This window comes from Populus euphratica, unplaced genomic scaffold (genome assembly GCF_000495115.2).
Source record: "Populus euphratica unplaced genomic scaffold, PopEup_1.0 scaffold148.1, whole genome shotgun sequence".
NCBI lineage: Eukaryota > Viridiplantae > Streptophyta > Magnoliopsida > Malpighiales > Salicaceae > Populus > Populus euphratica.
Window position 1 is genome coordinate 77,257 of NW_011500035.1, and position 17,628 is coordinate 94,884.

The 17,628-nt window shown below is 35.7% G+C and overlaps 2 protein-coding genes across 7 annotated transcripts; both read right to left on the bottom strand.

Moving 5' to 3' along the window:
- Window positions 1-172: 172 nt before the first annotated feature.
- On the bottom strand, window positions 173-7,154 carry LOC105142645 (E3 ubiquitin-protein ligase XBAT33-like). The gene is made up of 10 exons (XM_011050372.1): window positions 6,673-7,154; window positions 6,522-6,581; window positions 6,049-6,120; window positions 5,755-5,939; window positions 5,416-5,576; window positions 5,263-5,321; window positions 5,130-5,176; window positions 4,887-5,030; window positions 2,085-2,176; window positions 173-1,238 (listed from the first exon to the last, which is right to left on the bottom strand). The coding sequence occupies exons 1-10, from the start codon at window positions 6,847-6,849 to the stop codon at window positions 700-702; spliced, it is 1,536 nt and encodes a 511-aa protein (XP_011048674.1). The 5' UTR covers window positions 6,850-7,154; the 3' UTR covers window positions 173-699.
- Window positions 7,155-12,632: 5,478 nt separating this feature from the next.
- LOC105142646 (protein ROOT PRIMORDIUM DEFECTIVE 1-like) lies at window positions 12,633-16,922 on the bottom strand. Of its 6 annotated transcripts, none has more exons than XM_011050378.1 (3): window positions 15,080-16,922; window positions 13,085-13,194; window positions 12,633-13,006 (listed from the first exon to the last, which is right to left on the bottom strand). In XM_011050378.1, exon 1 carries the CDS (start codon window positions 16,794-16,796, stop codon window positions 15,405-15,407), a length of 1,392 nt encoding a protein of 463 aa, XP_011048680.1. In that variant the 5' UTR covers window positions 16,797-16,922; the 3' UTR covers window positions 12,633-13,006; window positions 13,085-13,194; window positions 15,080-15,404. The 6 variants fall into 6 exon arrangements, with proteins under 6 accessions (XP_011048680.1, XP_011048677.1, XP_011048678.1 ...); XM_011050376.1 differs by having other exon boundaries at window positions 12,634-13,035; window positions 13,149-13,194; XM_011050375.1 differs by having other exon boundaries at window positions 12,633-13,194.
- Between the last annotated feature and the right edge of the window lie 706 nt (window positions 16,923-17,628).

The window sequence follows — 17,628 nt, forward strand, 5'->3', positions numbered from 1 at the left end:
ATGGTCTTTAATTCGGAATTTGAAGTTTGAACTGCCCACAACTTATCAGGGCTCATGAACAGATCAAACGTCAGCTCATGAAAACATAGATTGTACGATGATCAATATAATGCCAACTATTAAAATGCAGTCGTGTCCATCACTAGCACCTTGCCTGCTTGTCTATTGAATAGAACCTAAATTGTATATTGATTCACCATTAATGTCAGGACAGACAGACAATCTCTAAGCAGTTCTTGGCAGTTTACAGTAGACTACCAAGTAGGGTTTTTTCACCACTCACAACTTGACAGAATGCCCTTTTGCTACTTCTCTACCTGATATCAGTGAATCTATATCATTGTACAATGTATAATAACCACGAGTAACAGAAGCAATGCAGTTAGTTTAAAGGGACAAGGTCTGTTCTTTGAGGACACAACCAGTTACAAATGATCTGTAAACATAACACCCCCTCCCCCCCAATACAATTTTTACAACCCTCACCAGATATTTTAAAAATACATCTAAAGGGCACTCAACTGCCTTGTTTCCAAACCAAAATCCATTACCATGTGGTCAGCCGAAGAAAAACTGGAAGCAAACATGGATTTTGGAAATTTTCAGTGTTTGAGATTGGTATGACAAAATATCACCACCTTGCACACACACTGATGTCAATAAAATATTCAATTCAGACCATTCATCCACCAAAACAAGTCATGTATTTATTTCTGAATTGCACTGATGCTCTCTGCTGCAGCTCCTTCTTCCCCAAAACATACTTGAGCAGCTTGTTTTCTCAAGCCTTGGTCCTTCCATTTTATCCTGCTCTACAGATGTTTGTGGACAGTGAGTGGATTCATCTTGTGATTCTACCTCTTGGGGTTCAAAAGATGGGCATGGCCCATCATTGCAGGTACACAAAGGGATGGCAACAGAAGGAAATGGACTGCAAGTGACTGGGCAGAGAAAATCAGGAGAAACTGAAACCACACGATTCTTTCGGACCTCTGGTAAACATGCTGGCGATTGCCCATCCACATCATGTGAATGAAGCATGCATGGAGTGCACAGTCCGAGAGATAGAGGAAGCTTCATTTCTTTTGCTGAGGAGCCAGGCAATCTAACAAAAGAGACAATTCCATGCCTGCAAAGAGGACATGGGATGGAGCCAGTAGGGCCCACCATTTCGGAAGGGATGTTGCACGTTGAGCAAAGATAGAGCGCGCATCTCACACAAAGCTCATGTCCGCACCCTGAATATGAGAATAACTGCCCATCAATAACACGAAACCAATGACATACAGGAAATTCAATCAATTTAACCATAGAATACAAAGGTGACAGAGAAACTGTGAAGAAGTTATCGCTTAGTTCAGATTTCAATCAAAGGGAAATTTCAGATAAACCTGATAAAAATACACGCACTGGTATAAGAGATAGAAACCACATGCTACTTTCGGATGCCAACATTAACAAGAGAAGCAGAAAGTTGATCTTCACAACTAAAGATGGATGGATGGATACATGGAATTTTTGCTGTTCTATACATTCAATCTCTAACCAAGGGAAAAACACAACAAAAAAATGCACTTGACTTATGCCAAAAAGATGAATTCATAGCCTTCATGCAAGGATTTAAAGACACTAGAGTCCTCAATCTTCACCAATAGGAAAGTTCATATTGGTTGAAAGATAGAACTACCTAGTTGCAGCATATATACTAAAGTACTTGGAAAGATGCAGCAGAAGTGGTGTATAGACATGAGTATATTGACATGATTGAGCAAATAAATAATGGAAATGGAAACCAGAACCAAAACAACTAGAGATTGATAAATCAATGACATTCTCTAGATGCCTATGCTGAGTGTTGGCATTAAACCTAATTTCTTTCCTCCCAACAAGGAATATAATGGTGCTTAAGTAGGTGCATCTTAGAAAGCTGTGGCATTTATTTAATGGAAGTGGAAATAGAGGCATCAGCAAGAACCATATGCCTATAAATGCTCTCAGGTAGCATTGCTAATAAAGAGGATTGAGGTCCAAGGGAGCAACACAAGGCAAACATTGATATGTAGAAAGACAGGAAAAGAGCAAACCTTCAGCAGCGACATTACATGCTCTCTCCAGGCAGACAGCACAAATATCAGGGTCATCAGAGGTGCTTACTGAGCAATGCATCCCACTCTCTCTGCAAAGAATAGTTCACAAAGCATCATATTTAGTGTCCATTAGCAAGGGTTTGCATTATTTAACTAAACACGGATAAACTTTCAAATTCAAGTTAAACTCCAAGGGCATTGGTTCGATTTGAGGCCAACAAAAAAGTAGACAATGGTTGACTTAGATTTGCTGGGTTAAGATCTAAAAAAATTGTAACATCACGATATGAGTCTTGCATGAGCAACAAGTCAACAAATGATCTGGTGATGAAGCAATCAGTAGAGGAAACACTTGACACAAGATACTGTCAGTCTCGATGCAATCATGTACAGATAATTCCGTTCTTAGGGCAGCCAACATGTGGTGCTGTCAGTCTTCATGCAATTCTTACATAGGGGGTAACACTATTTCTGTTCGCTCATATAAAGCACCATGTGGTGTCCAGAAGATGAGCTGCTTTCAGTTTATAGCAAGTGCCAACTCTAAGGATGGATGTGTTCTCCAATCAGAATTTCACAGATTTAGCATGAAACACTCTAAGGATGGATGTGTTCAATCAGAATTTCACAGATTTAGCATGAAAACCAAGTAAAGTTAATACAGGTCTTTAATTATTTTCTATGTACGAAATATAACCCACAGACACTTGGACCATGCTTCATTAATTACCTAGTCTTCAATCATTTTCTGTTGTCATAAGAGCACACGTAACCACAAGTTATTCTTTTTTGGTTTGAGCATCAAATACTATACATTCTGGGGGTACAATAACATGAGACTAGCAGAAGAAAAGATGAAATCCTTAAAGGACTTTGAGAAATTCATGACTAATGCTCTCTTGACCACGATAACATGAGACAAAGGAGAGGAAAATATGTAATATTTAAAGGAATTTGAAACACTCTTGATCTAGTGCTCTTGCCCATTCTTCTGCACACGAAGAACCTAGTGTTTATGCATACACAATACCCTGTGAATTTGCTAGCATGGAATTCACATTATACATAAATGGAACAGTAACTATGCCCACTTGAATGTCACATATCAAAATAAGTTACTGGTTTAGAAATTTGTTAGGGGAGTGTTGTGATTTTTAAATAATATGTGCATTTCTGCTACGAGCTAATAAATTCTCCAGTGATTCCTTTTCCTCCTCCTACATGTAGTAAAAGCACCAGTTGATAGCAGGATGTCTAACAAAACATCAAAGTTGAAACTTTTTCTAGTTTTGACCCTTCACACTCTACCTCTACAAAGCGTTTAGTAGTTTGATTTAATTCTGTAAGCATCATCATTACACCAATTCATACTGCAAGATGTCTCGCACAGCAAATGTAATCAGCAACTAGCTTGTACTGTATTCAGCAACCAATGAGACATTAATGTTTAGGTAATACTCATGTATCAATAAAACAGGCTCCATGTTAGGCAGACTTGGATCACAAGCTCACAGTGAACCAAGCTAGAGCAGCTTCTTTTTAGCCAAGTCTCCACGTATCATCTTTCTCTTTGTTGACGAATTAATAAAAGCATCAAACCCAACCTTGCCCTTGAACATTAAGCTACCCAAGAACGCAACACATGGCCAAGTGTGCACTCTTATCAGTTTAATATTAAAACTAGGCCATTTCAATTGACTCAAATTTAATTTCTGAAATCCCCATGATCCAAATTTAGAAAATTATAAAAATCAAGTGTCTGAGATTTTAGTTACATCTGTTGCAATGATATGTTTGAAATCACCATATTCTTAGCATTTATGTTTGTTCATGTCTACATGAGCACATGGACGAGTGTGAGTGTGAGTGTGAGAGATAACATATATATTAAGTTGTAAAATTACCTTGCTATATTAAGTACACTCAAAAGAGGTAAGGATAAGTAATTCGAGTGAGGAAATCTAGGTATCGCAGAGTCAGAATTTGGTGCTAACAATGGTTCAAGCCAATGACGCCCCCACATCCTGGCAACATCAACAGGCAGCCACCTGAAGAATAAACAATAGTTTCCATGTCATTTTTCACAATAAATTCCAGGGCTGTTGCATCAACCAGGCACAGCACAAAAAGAACCCAAAGCAATTTACCCGTTGCAATTTAATGTCATCCGACTGGCACCTCTTGCAAGGAGGATCTGGAGAATTAGCAGCACTATTATCTCATGTTCATGAACTTAAAGATGGGAAAAGACAAGCTTCTTGTTGTTGATATTATTCTTACCTGACAGCATTTTAAACTGCCCCCGCAAGCAGCATAATGCAAAGGGGTGCTTCCAGCTCCTACACATTGACATATTTGTATTCTCAGAGGCACAAATCACAAATCAAAGATTTGAAATAACAAAATTGTGGGGCATAGAGTAGAAAGGTAAACCTATCAAATCCATAGTTGTCCCATAATGAAATGTCACTGATGATACATTTGCATGAATATCAAGTAGAAGCTGTACACAGTCAAAATACCCATTCAATGCAGCAATATGAAGAGCAGTGATACCACCATCGGCCGCCTTATTTACAAACCTCAACAGTGCGCTGCATGATGATATAGCCTATGTCAAATACTTTTGTGGCATCTAAAACCACTAAAATAATAATAATAATCTAACAGGAAGAGGGAAACATCAGACACCAACTATTCCCACAAAAGTAACATTTATGTTTGTTCATGTCTACGTGAGCACGTGGGCGAGTGTGAGTGTGAGTGTGAGAGAGCATCTATCTTAAGTTGTAAAAGTACCTTGCTATATTAAGTACACTCAAAAGAGGTAAGGATAAGTAATTCGAGTGAGGAAATCTAGGTATCGCAGAGTCAGAATTTGGTGCTAACAATGGTTCAAGCCAATGACGCCCCCACATCCTGGCAACATCAACAGGCAGCCACCTGAAGAATACACAATAGTTTCCATGTCATTTTTCACAATAAATTCCAGGGCTGTTGCATCAACCAGGCACAGCACAAAAAGAACCCAAAGCAATTTACCCGTTGCAATTTAATGTCATCCGACTGGCACCTCTTGCAAGGAGGATCTGGAGAATTAGCAGCACTATTATCTCATGTTCATGAACTTAAAGATGGGAAAAGACAAGCTTCTTGTTGTTGATATTATTCTTACCTGACAGCATTTTAAACTGCCCCCGCAAGCAGCATAATGCAAAGGGGTGCTTCCAGCTCCTACACATTGACATATTTGTATTCTCAGAGGCACAAATCACAAATCAAAGATTTGAAATAACAAAATTGTGGGGCATAGAGTAGAAAGGTAAACCTATCAAATCCATAGTTGTCCCATAATGAAATGTCACTGATGATACATTTGCATGAATATCAAGTAGAAGCTGTACACAGTCAAAATACCCATTCAATGCAGCAATATGAAGAGCAGTGATACCACCATCGGCCGCCTTATTTACAAACCTCAACAGTGCGCTGCATGATGATATAGCCTATGTCAAATACTTTTGTGGCATCTAAAACCACTAAAATAATAATAATAATCTAACAGGAAGAGGGAAACATCAGACACCAACTATTCCCACAAAAGTAATGGAGCCAAAATTAATATACCATCAAAGTATAAACCTTTACAATCCGAATGAACTAATACCTCTGGTCAAACCTGTTCTTCACACTAGAACCATCCCTGGTATCACCTTCCATCTGAGTATGCATAGCTTCAAAGGGGGCACTAGGAACAAAATCAGCTACAACTAGTCTTACACATCTCACATGCCCATTTACCGCTGCAAAATGTAGAGCAGTTCTTCCACTAAGATAATCTGCCCTTATAACCTATAAAGCCACAATATTCACAAGGATGAATTAATAAAACACACAAACACACACCTTCCGGGTAAAACAGTTAGTAAAAAATTTCCTCTGAGAAACTGAATTTACTTACATTGCATCTAAACATCAAAAGGGTCTGCACAACTTCCCAGTGACCATATCTACAAGCTTGCATCAATGCCGTCTTCAAAACAGAATCATAAATAAATCAAAAACACACCCATTAATTTGTTTCAGATTAAGGAATCAAACCTTTTACTTATCTGATTTCAAAAACAAGCTACATCCAAATGAAATCAAAATCAGGGTTTTGTTAATCTCTCAATAACAAACATTAACAGCAACAAAAATCCAAAATTTCTGCTTTTCTTAATTTCCCAAACAGTAAACATTACAAAACCAAAAAAAGAAAAATCAAAACCAAAACTTTCACCACAGGAACCCAAAAAAAAAAAAAAAAACCATTTCCAAAGTCGATCCAACAAATTACACCAACATTCCCACACACATCTATATCAAATCCTCCAAACAAAAACAAATCAATTAAATAAAATCCCATGAAAATAAAAAGTTTTTTTTTTTCACCTGGCCACAATAATTCCTGGAATTCACATCAGCTCCATTCTCCAACAACAACCCCACAATCTAAAACAATATAAACCAGACACGTTAACAAAAAGAAAACAAAAACCACGAAAAGAAACGATCTTCCTTCTTTCACTTTTTTTGGTGTTACCTCATTGTGGCCTTTAGCAGAAGCAAAATGGAGAGGAGAATTAAGGCCGCCAAAAGTAGAATATTTAGCAAGACAAGGATTGCAATCCAATAACATCTTGGCTTCGACCAAATCTCCATCTCTTGCTGCTGAAACTAATCTCTCCCCTGATGCTGAGCACCCAAATGAATTCCCCATTTCGCTGCCCTCCTCTCTCTCTCTCTCTCTCTCTCTCTCCCCTTCTCTCTGCCTCAGACACCAACTTTTAAGACAACAACAATTTTTCAGATTTGTGTTTTTTAAGGTTGTCTTTGGGGATGGAATTTCGGTGATGCAGTTGTTCTCCTTTTCCTTTCTTTTCCTTTTCTACCTCTCCTCTCCTCTCCTCTCTCTCTCTCTCTCTGCTTTTATGGTAGTTTTTTTTTTTTTACATTGGTCTGTGAAATATGAGAGAGAAATAGAGAAGAATAGGAGAGGGAGGGAGGGAGACTTTTGTTGTTCTTGCCGTTTATTTGTCTATGCTTTTGCTTTAATTTACCTCCACATCTCTTTTTGTGTTTTTTTAAAAAAAAATATTTAAAAAATACTTAATATATGTTTTCATTCAAAACCATGGTTTTTAAAGGGTTAACAAGCATCTACTTTTAAATCAACTTGCTTTTTTGTGTCAACATAACAACAAAACTAGGCACGCACTGGGAATATAGAATATGGTATTAAAGTCAATATGTTTGACTAATGTGATCTACATATATTAAAGGGATATGATCCCTTTTAAGGTGTGTTTATTTTGTTGGTTGTTTTTTTTAGTGTTTTAAATTATTTTTAATTTAAAAAAATATTAAATGAACGTTTTTAAATTTTTTTAATTATTTGATCTACTAATATAAAAAAATAAAAAATATATTAAAAAATCATTTTGTTATATTTTAAATTAAAAAAAAAACCTTTAAAAAGTACATGTATGGCATTAACAAGCATATATTTAGTTGGATATTACCGTGCATGCCAATATAGTAACAATTGCAGACAAATTTTGATATTTCTTCTACGAGTTCTTGAGATTTTGTTTGAGCTAAATCTTATGTTGGACAAATTCATTTCATGGTATGTGTTGCATAAAGTTATAGAGCCAATTCCATGAATATCCGAATTCTATTTTTTCAAAAAAGAAAAATAAAGAAATGTATGAACATGAATAGGAGATTAACGGGAAGTGGATGGTAAAGGGGGAGAAGGACACCAAAAAAAAAGAAAGGGGCTAACTTATTTATTTTACGTTTTTTTTTTATATGGGGTGTCCGGCCCAGCTTACGCGTACCATAACTAATTTCCACGACTCACTGAATATTTTGTAAGCCCAGTGAACAGGTAAGGCACCACGGGGGTGACAGACGTACACGGTAAGGCTCGAATCCAGGTGCGGAGGAAGAGGACAAGCCCCTCCCACCACTGGGCTAGAACCTCATGCGCCTGCGGGGCATGAGGTATGGGGAAAAGTTTTTTAAGTTTTAGCAAGAAGTTGTTTTTAGATTTTTTTAATTATTTGATCTGCTAATATTAAAAAATCATTTTGTTATATTTTAAATTAAAAAAAAAACCTTTAAAAAGTACATGTATGGCATTAACAAGCATATATTTAGTTGGATATTACCGTGCATGCCAATATAGTAACAATTGCAGACAAATTTTGATATTTCTTCTACGAGTTCTTGAGATTTTGTTTGAGCTAAATCTTATGTTGGACAAATTCATTTCATGGTATGTGTTGCATAAAGTTATAGAGCCAATTCCATGAATATCCGAATTCTATTTTTTCAAAAAAGAAAAATAAAGAAATGTATGAACATGAATAGGAGATTAACGGGAAGTGGATGGTAAAGGGGGAGAAGGACACCACAAAAAAAAAAAAGGGGCTAACTTATTTATTTTACATTTTTTTTTATATGGGGTGTCCGGCCCAGCTTACGCGTACCATAACTAATTTCCACGACTCACTGAATATTTTGTAAGCCCAGTGAACAGGTAAGGCACCACGGGGGTGACAGACGTACACGGTAAGGCTCGAATCCAGGTGCGGAGGAAGAGGACAATCCCCTCCCACCACTGGGTTAGAACCTCATGCGCCCGCGGGGCATGAGGTATGAGGAAAAGTTTTTTAAGTTTTAGCAAGAAGTAGGGTTTTTTAATTTAAAAACGAGAAAATAAAAAAAAAATTGTTGTGGTATAGGTGCTTTTTAATTAAAAAATATTATTTATTTATTTATTTATTATATAAACATGTCAAAATAATTCTAAAAATATTTAAAAAGCTCCAAACAAGAAATAATTTAAAAAGCCATTTTGATCAAGTCATGGTTAATCATAAAAATCATCAATCTTTTAAAAAGATTTGTTTGGATTTTGAATTTCAGAAAAACATGAATTCTGAACAAAAATGTTAGAAAATTAATTCTTAGATGGGATTTATATAAGTCAATAACAAATACAATAAAAAAATATATTCGAAGAGTGTGCAATTCATTGTCAGGAAAGATCATCGAATGCATACCACATCAAGTATTTTTAATTTTAGTTTTAAACTTGTTTGTTGGACCTAATCTAGATTTAATTTGAATAGGGGTTTAAATTATTAGTTATTCGGTTAGCTTATAGGTTGCCGAATCAATATATTTTATTAAAATAATATTATTTTATTTTTTTAAAAAAAATATTAATATTAACATGATGCAGTGTGTATCCATTATAAGTATAATTAGATTGAACAAGTCAATAGATATTTTTTTAATTTAAATTAAAAGTCTACTGGGATTTTTAAAATTAATATAGCTAAGTTAAGGTAAAGTTCCTTTAAATATATCTGATATATGCAAAATATAATGTTATATTTATAATTTTTAGATTTGATATATTCTAAAGCTTGAGTTTTGGGTTTTGATCAGTTATTTAAATTAAATTTTTAAATTAAAATAATATTATTTTAATAAAAATAAAAATTAATAGATTATAACAGGATTTTTAATTAAATTTTACTAGATTATATCAAATTTTTTAATTTTATTTTGAACCTAATTTAAATCTAATTTCAAATTAATTGAGTCTTAAATTAACCTATTAAATGGATTTCAAAACTACTGTCGTACCCATTGGATCAACCATTCTATACATTTATTCTCGAAATATGAATATATATATATGATTGAATCAAACGGCAATGAATGGTTGATTATTATAATGAAGTGGATGGTACCACACAAGATGACTTTTTACCTTGGGATTTACGCAGAAAGGATTAGGTTAAGTTTGGTGAGACGTGGGCCGTTTTGATTGGTCTTGGAAATTGAGAGAGAGGTCATCCAATCAGGGAGTTTTTGGAGGCTTAGTGCTCTTTTTGTTTCTCCTCCTTTAATTTACCAGGTGAGCAGCATGAAGAAGAGAAAATTGCTGAGTAGGATGGGTTTCTCCACAAGAAAAAAATATATATATATAGAGTGCCTTTAAAGTTCATTCCAAGGTCTAAAATTTATTTATTTATTCATTTATTTTGTGGGGGGAAATATCCAATGATCCTAAAAGAATTCTACCAACTAAAGTATTTTTGTTCGTGAGAATAAATCTTCAAGTGTGAACTTGAATTGATGCATTTTGTGGGAAATTAAACTATGGGATTTATTTTTTTAATATTTTGTTAAAAAGATTTATTATTTAGTAAACCCCCCCCCCAAATGCATGATGCAGACATTATATATATAATGAAATCCTTGACTTTGGCATGACGACTCATGTTATGATCTTGTATTAATTAAATAATATCTGAATTGTAGATATTTTGCTGGTAAAAATGACCTTTGGGCTGCTAGAATCCTTGTGAATGTTGTGAGATCACGATTCCAATGGTTTTAGCATCAAGAAATTAAAAATAAAACATATTAAAAAAGAAATTGACACCCCACTAATTCGCTGCTGTGTCTTAAAGGGCAGTAGGATAGTGTATATATTATTCTTTAATATTTAATCAATCATTGACCAATACCTACAATGTGTACAAATAAATAAATAAAATCTTGAATTGTCTTGCGTGACGTAAATACCATGCAGAGCAAGTCGCCATGTGGACAACTGGATTCCAATTCCAATTATTATTTTTAAATTTAAATAGACCTATATATAAAATTTAAACAAAGATTTCATGATTAAAAAAATAATAATAATCAAGCATGGGAGAAGTTTACGATATCCTCACTGTAACTAATTAATGGATACTTAAAGAAGCATAAACAAAAAAGAAGAGGGAAAATTATATCCAATAATTACAACATGAACACCACAGAAACATCTGCAACCTTAGTGGTTTACAAATCATTATATCTATGATTATTGTCCTACGAATTATTTAATTTAAAGATAATAAGTGTAAGATATATGAACAACCAAATCAAGAACCATATCACTCTAATTCTTTAAGAAAAAATGAAGACAAGAAGTGCCATCCAATATATATTTAGGAAGTAAAAAATGAATAAATCACTATCACAACTATGCAAAAAAGATATTGCAAAGGACGTGCTTGACAACATTCATGGGTGTGGAGTGGTGGACCAAGATCGATCAAGGGTTTGTGTCGATGACTCATGTCCTTAAAGGACTGATGGGGCTAGCACTTAATTGGTATTTGTTTTAATAATTGTTCATGATAAGTAGTCTTGAATCTTGCTGCTGATCTGCCCCCTGAATAAGGAGAACCTTGGATCTTGCTGATGTAAGGAATAAGGTATCTGTTGTTTTCAATGGTTACAGGTGGAAGAAGCAACTAGGGTTGCAGACATGAATCATACGTTTGCACGATCGCTCACTTGACAAGCTAACCCACCAACCTGAACCAAACTATATCGAACAAGTCACCATAAAACTCATAACAGGTTACGTTATGTATTCCAAGACAGCATCTAAATTGGAGACATGCTTAATGTCAGCCGAGCAGTAATTTCAGAACGGGTCGACAAGGTGAACAAAAGGGTGTTTGATGTAGCATAAAACATAATTATTAAATCCAGCCCGGCCTAGCATTTTGATCTGTCAAATTTGCGATTCAAAACCTAATTCAAGCAAAGTTTTAGAGGGTGTTTGTTTTTATGAGGACTTCTATGTTCAATTGAAACCATAATTTTGTATTATTTAGTTAAGATGTTAACCACACCTTTAACCACGTGGAACCCATAATTTACGTGGTCCAGTCACAATCACAGGTTATGATCCTTGACCATAAAATTGTGTAACATAAAATTATTCTGACTTGTGTAGCATAAAAGCGTGTAGGCATTCTGTCGACCTTCGGGTTGACATGTTGCCTGTGTTTAAAAAGAAGAGCACTAGCATGCAAATGATGTTGGGTGTGTGCATTTTCAAGTACTGTAATAAAAAGAAGGTGAAACAAGGGCTCAAATTAAGAACTAAATAGTAGAAATCTTGATTACATTAAAATTGAACCTAGATTTATAACTTTTAAAACAGTTTACTTCATGATGAATTGTAATAATTTTTAAATGTCCTTTGCAAATGACAGTAAACAACATGATCTTTCGATTATTATTTTCGCGACACCGTTTCACCATTCCACATGCATTTTATGTCTTGTGCATATGACTATCTAGCAAAAACAGAACACTATGTTAACATTATTTCATTATAAATCATTTCATCGTCAGTTGAAATGGACATATTACACCTAGGAAATTACTTGATTAATTATATGTTAGAGATATCATTTTAACTGAGAATATAAAAGATTCTCAACATCAAAATAAGACATGTTATGTTAGACCAGAGAGATGTTGCATTGATATTTGTATCAAAACAGTTAAGAAATACATAATCAGACCGAACATGCATTTCGATAAAGTTAAATAGAAATATGTTATCAATAGCATTAAAAAGCAAACTGATTATGCATTAACAAAAGCATAATTGAAGAATAAGTGGGACAAAATATATATAAAAAAATATTGGAGAAAATGACTCGGCCAAACTCATTGACCTAATGAGTTGATTCCAAATCCATTAGCTAGACCAAACATGGTTGAGCCAAAATCAATAATATTTGTTTTAAAAAAACAAAACAATAGGTATTTTAATAAAAAAAGAAATTAACCCAAATTGATACTAAGCCCGCGCATCAACAACCATGTTATGAAGAATAACTAAACCTCACAAATCAAGTCAGTAGTCAGGGGACCATGCCTAGATAGTGGATTGAGCATGCCCATCTGAGGAGATAAAGTATCTGCCAAGTTATTCTTGGTGGATCCTAAACTGGACACCAGAGATTGCTTATGTTCTTCTTGAGGCATCATTTAGTCTAGTCAAATGTCAGCAGAATCTCAATAGCTGGCTATGCAAGAAACACATGATTAGATTTAGATAAGAATTGAGATACCTTCCAGATGTATACATGGCTCCTTTATGAAACAAAAATCATGCCACCAAGAAGATACACTTGCCTTGATTAGAACGTGGGCCATAACATCCTCGTGAATTGTGATGTAGCTGAACAGACGGGAAATCGAAGGCTTGTCATACTAAAATTGAGAATTATCAAAAAACTAACCACATATTACAAGACAAATACAACGTACAATTAAATCACGTCATATGGGTGAGAATGCAAGTGGCATGTAGGAAAATTTATTCATGAAGAAGACAGCAAGTAACTTGAATTGAGACAGCTGAAATCAATTGTCATATCACTGTATGATATTAGGCAAGCTGTAATTTCAGTCACTGGACAAGGTAAACAAAAAGGTTTTTGTTGTGGCCTGAGGCATAGAAACCTTACTACTGAAGTCAAGTTACAAGACCACCTTGATCCTGGATGACATAGGCCCATTTGAAAACTTTTCCTTTCATAAAATGTCCTCTAATTTAAATGCTAGGGCTGGGGCTGGATACCAGGGTGGCCATGAATACATAAAATTGATTGCTCACGAAGGCACAATTAGTGAACTGTCAGCAGAATCTCAGTAGGTAGCCACCTCACAAACATGAGCAAGAATTTAAATAAAAACTGAGACGGCCTTTAGATAACCAATCCAGCGCTCCATGAAAGGAAAACCATGTCACCTAGAACATTGTGCTTCTGATATAGCTGAAAATTTGGCAATGCTTGTTTAGTTCATCTCCTTGCAATCATTCAACCAGCCCCAAGAATTCCATGAGCAATGGCTATTAAAATCAGCAGACTGTAACCAAAACCTTTGGGAAAAAACAGACAACAAAATTATGAAAGAAGAAGAGAAGTGCATTGGGATACAATGGGCAAAACATAAAAGTAAAAAGATAAAATGCACTGTTAGACCCTATTGTTTGTTGTAAGCACAGCTTGTGGCAAAACTGCAAAGATCCTAGATACACACTGGAAATGGATGCGAAAGCTAACAGATTGACGATTAGCTCCTGCCATGCACAACCAGGCAATTGGTACCAAATAGTAGTTGTCTTAGATTAGAATGCATATGGAGTTCAAATCCCACTGTTCAGATGATACTTTGAATATTTTTGGCTCCAGGAATTGGTGAAAGCAACAGCCATCTTACTGTGGAATCAAAGAGAGTGCAGGATATAAATTAAGTAGATAAGGAGCTATAGATGAAATGACCGCTTATAAGCTGCCTTAAGATTAGTAATGCACATGGAGTTCAAAGCTCCATATTCAGATGGCAATTGGAATATTTCAAGCTCCAGAAATCGGTAAAGTTGACAGCCATCATACTGTGACCACCATGGTGGAATCAGAAGGTGCGTGGGAGATAAATTAAGTAGACAAGGAGCTATTGATGAAATGCCATAATTGTGATATGAAATCAATAATTGACAGCTTGTGGGATATATATATATAGCTTTCAAAAAAGTTTAGCATGCATAAAAGATACCATCACACAACAAAATATATGAGTAGCCGAGTGTACTATGGAGGCTGTATCTATTCAAATTTTGACTGTAGATTATCGCTCACATTCACCAGATTAAATATTCCTGTCTTTCTGTAGAATTCATAAATGACAGGGACAGTAAAGTAAAACCAATCTAATAGAGTTGCTTCAGATCATTTGCAAACTATTTTGATCAACTTTGAGCACAGATGGGTGCTAGGGCCTGACAGTTAATTAACACAATTTTTCATGTCAGAAAAAAGCTACACGCTGAAAAATTTTACAATTTGTAAGCAAGCAACACTCTGCACAATTTGAGGAAAGAAGAATATGCCGACAATTTAGGCAAAATGTACATGGATAGGAACCAAGGCCAGATAATTTACTAGAAACAAGCAACAGCCTCACGATTTATCTAGCACAGCAATTTTCACCATAACTTCAGTTCTCAAAAAGGATAGCATTACACCATAACAATAAGCAGGTAAGAAAATCCAACTTACACGGTAGCATAAACAGCCTCTTGGAGCAAACTCAGTTCTGATAACTGCTGAGTAGACATGGCAACAGCCAAATTATAGTTTAAGATCTCCTACATTCTGAAACAGCACAAGAGCCACTTGAAGCACCAATAGTTTTCCTGTGAGATATAAGTCTTCCCTAAAGAGCTCCAATTCCATAAAACTTGCTTCTTCTAGCACCTCTGATGCATATAATAGACATTCGCTTCTCTGCCTAATCATCCCCAGGGATAGTAAATTGGCAGTAACTATTGATGCATCCCAACTGAGAGCCATAATGGTTTCTTACACCACCAATCTTATGCATTCACCCATTTAGTTGAGCCTTCTCTGCCTTTTCGATGCCATCAACATCATCATCCTCATCTGTAAAATCAGAACCAACATCACAACTCAAGTTCAAGTTCAAATCATCCTCCCTCTCTCCATCTTTCCTCTCCTTCCCACCCTCAAAACCATCTTCTGAGCAGTCTCTCCTAAAACGCTCCATCTCATCATCTTCTCTATCCCCCCTATAATGAACCAATCCCCTATCCACATTTGCTTTCCTCGAACTCGACAACACCAACTCACACAACTTCCTCCTTGCCAAATACAAACCATTCGGCTCAACTAACTCCCCTTTCCTATAAGCCTCTCGAAGAAAAACTGTATGAAGCTTCCCATGATTCCCTCTAGTCGAAACATAGAAAATCCCCTGATGCTGAAGCAAAAAGCCCTTCAATTTGTTGGGTAAATTCATAGCCATCCTGAAATGGGCGATCCTCTCCATTGTAATCTTCTTCTCCACCGTCAACGACAACAATTCATGAATAGTAGCCACTGCCCTCTTCTCCATCCTCTTCTGAGCCTCAATTGACCTCAAATCATAACCTGAAATATCTTCATACGGTGACCAATAAGGTACCCTTTGCCATTTCCACACTGCAATCCTATAATACTTCCCTATCTTAAACCCCGGTGGGAAATTCACCATAAACTTAAACCTCACGTCCTCAGCATCCATTCCTTTCTCTCTATACTCTCTCTCCCTAACTTTTTCTATCGCACAAACCGTCAATCTACGGTCTCTGTCAACCACCTCAATGTACTTATTCCTAGTCTCACTAGCATCAACCAATCTAAAAAACTGCGGATACTTCAAAACAACAGAATACTCAAAATCATCAGGTAAGCCAAACTCGTACCTTGCGATCCTTACATGCTCTAACCGCAACCGACCCTCATTGGACATCATTATCAACTTCCTCAATCTGGTAACAGCATCAGGTATTTGAGCCAAAAGGGCCTCCTTTTCTTGCATAATCTGATTGACTGCTTTGCGCGTTAAGCGACAATACAACACTCGTTGAACTGGGTGCTCATAGACCTCAAAAACATGAGGGAATTTGAGGATAAAAGCACCAGCTTCAAACTGTTTAAACCCCAACCTGCCAGCGAGATTGTCAAGACGTGAAATGGGCAGTGTTTGGTTGTACTGAGAAAGTATTAAAGATTGAAACTTCAAGACCTTTCTCGTCTTTTTTTCGATTTCCATGTAATTATCGAATCCATGGTCACGAACCCTTAGTTGTTTTTTGGGTATTGAAGTGGATTGGGACATGGGTTTTGTGAGTTTAAGGTTGTAGAGTGTGGATTGAAGAGTTTTGAGGGGTTTGAATCTAGGGTTTAAGAAACCGAGAGAAATGAAGACTAGCATTTTTGTGTTTCGATTTTCGAGTTTAGGGTTTTAGCAGTGACTGTGATTGAAAGGACAGAGTGACAAATTTTTGAAGTGGAGAAGAGCTGGGAAGACTAGAAAAGCTTGAGAGAAGTAAATGGGAGAATTGCTAGAGAATGAGGGGTGATTATGAAATATTGGAAAACTTGGAGGTGGTAAGTGAAATCTGATTGGTGGGTGTAATGGGCCAGATAATGGGTGGGCCTAGCTTGGATTTGGCATTGAAAATTAGGCCTTTTAAGGCCATTGAAACTTGTAGTGGACTGTTTTCTTCAATGATTCTCTTAGCATTTTATACTTCCTAAGTTCCATTAATCCCTGTTTTTTAGAATACAGCGTTCGATTAGTGTGTGAAAACAGAATTAATTTGTTTACTGTATTTTCTATTTTAAGAATATAAATTAAGCAAACACAATCTATTAATCTGAGAATAATATTATGTGATTTTAGAATAAATTAAGCAAACACAACCTATTAATTTTAGCATAATCTTAGATTATTCATTCAGCCTTGGTTTTGTCTAGCTTAGGTCTCCTTTGTCTTCGAGCTTTGAGCCCCTTGTTCATTAAGGTGACCACCCAGAGATGATGCCACCCTCTCCATAATTATTCTTATTTCTCATAAAATTAATTTAATTTAACCCAGTTAAGAGATTTGAAGAACTAACAATAATAATAATAGCTATAGTTATAGCTATCAGATCCTACTATAACTGGTTTAAGACTTAAGTTATTGGGTTAATTTACGAGCTATCTGATTAATTCATGAATTACCGGTTTACACCAAGTCCATTATTTTTATCCAAAACAAA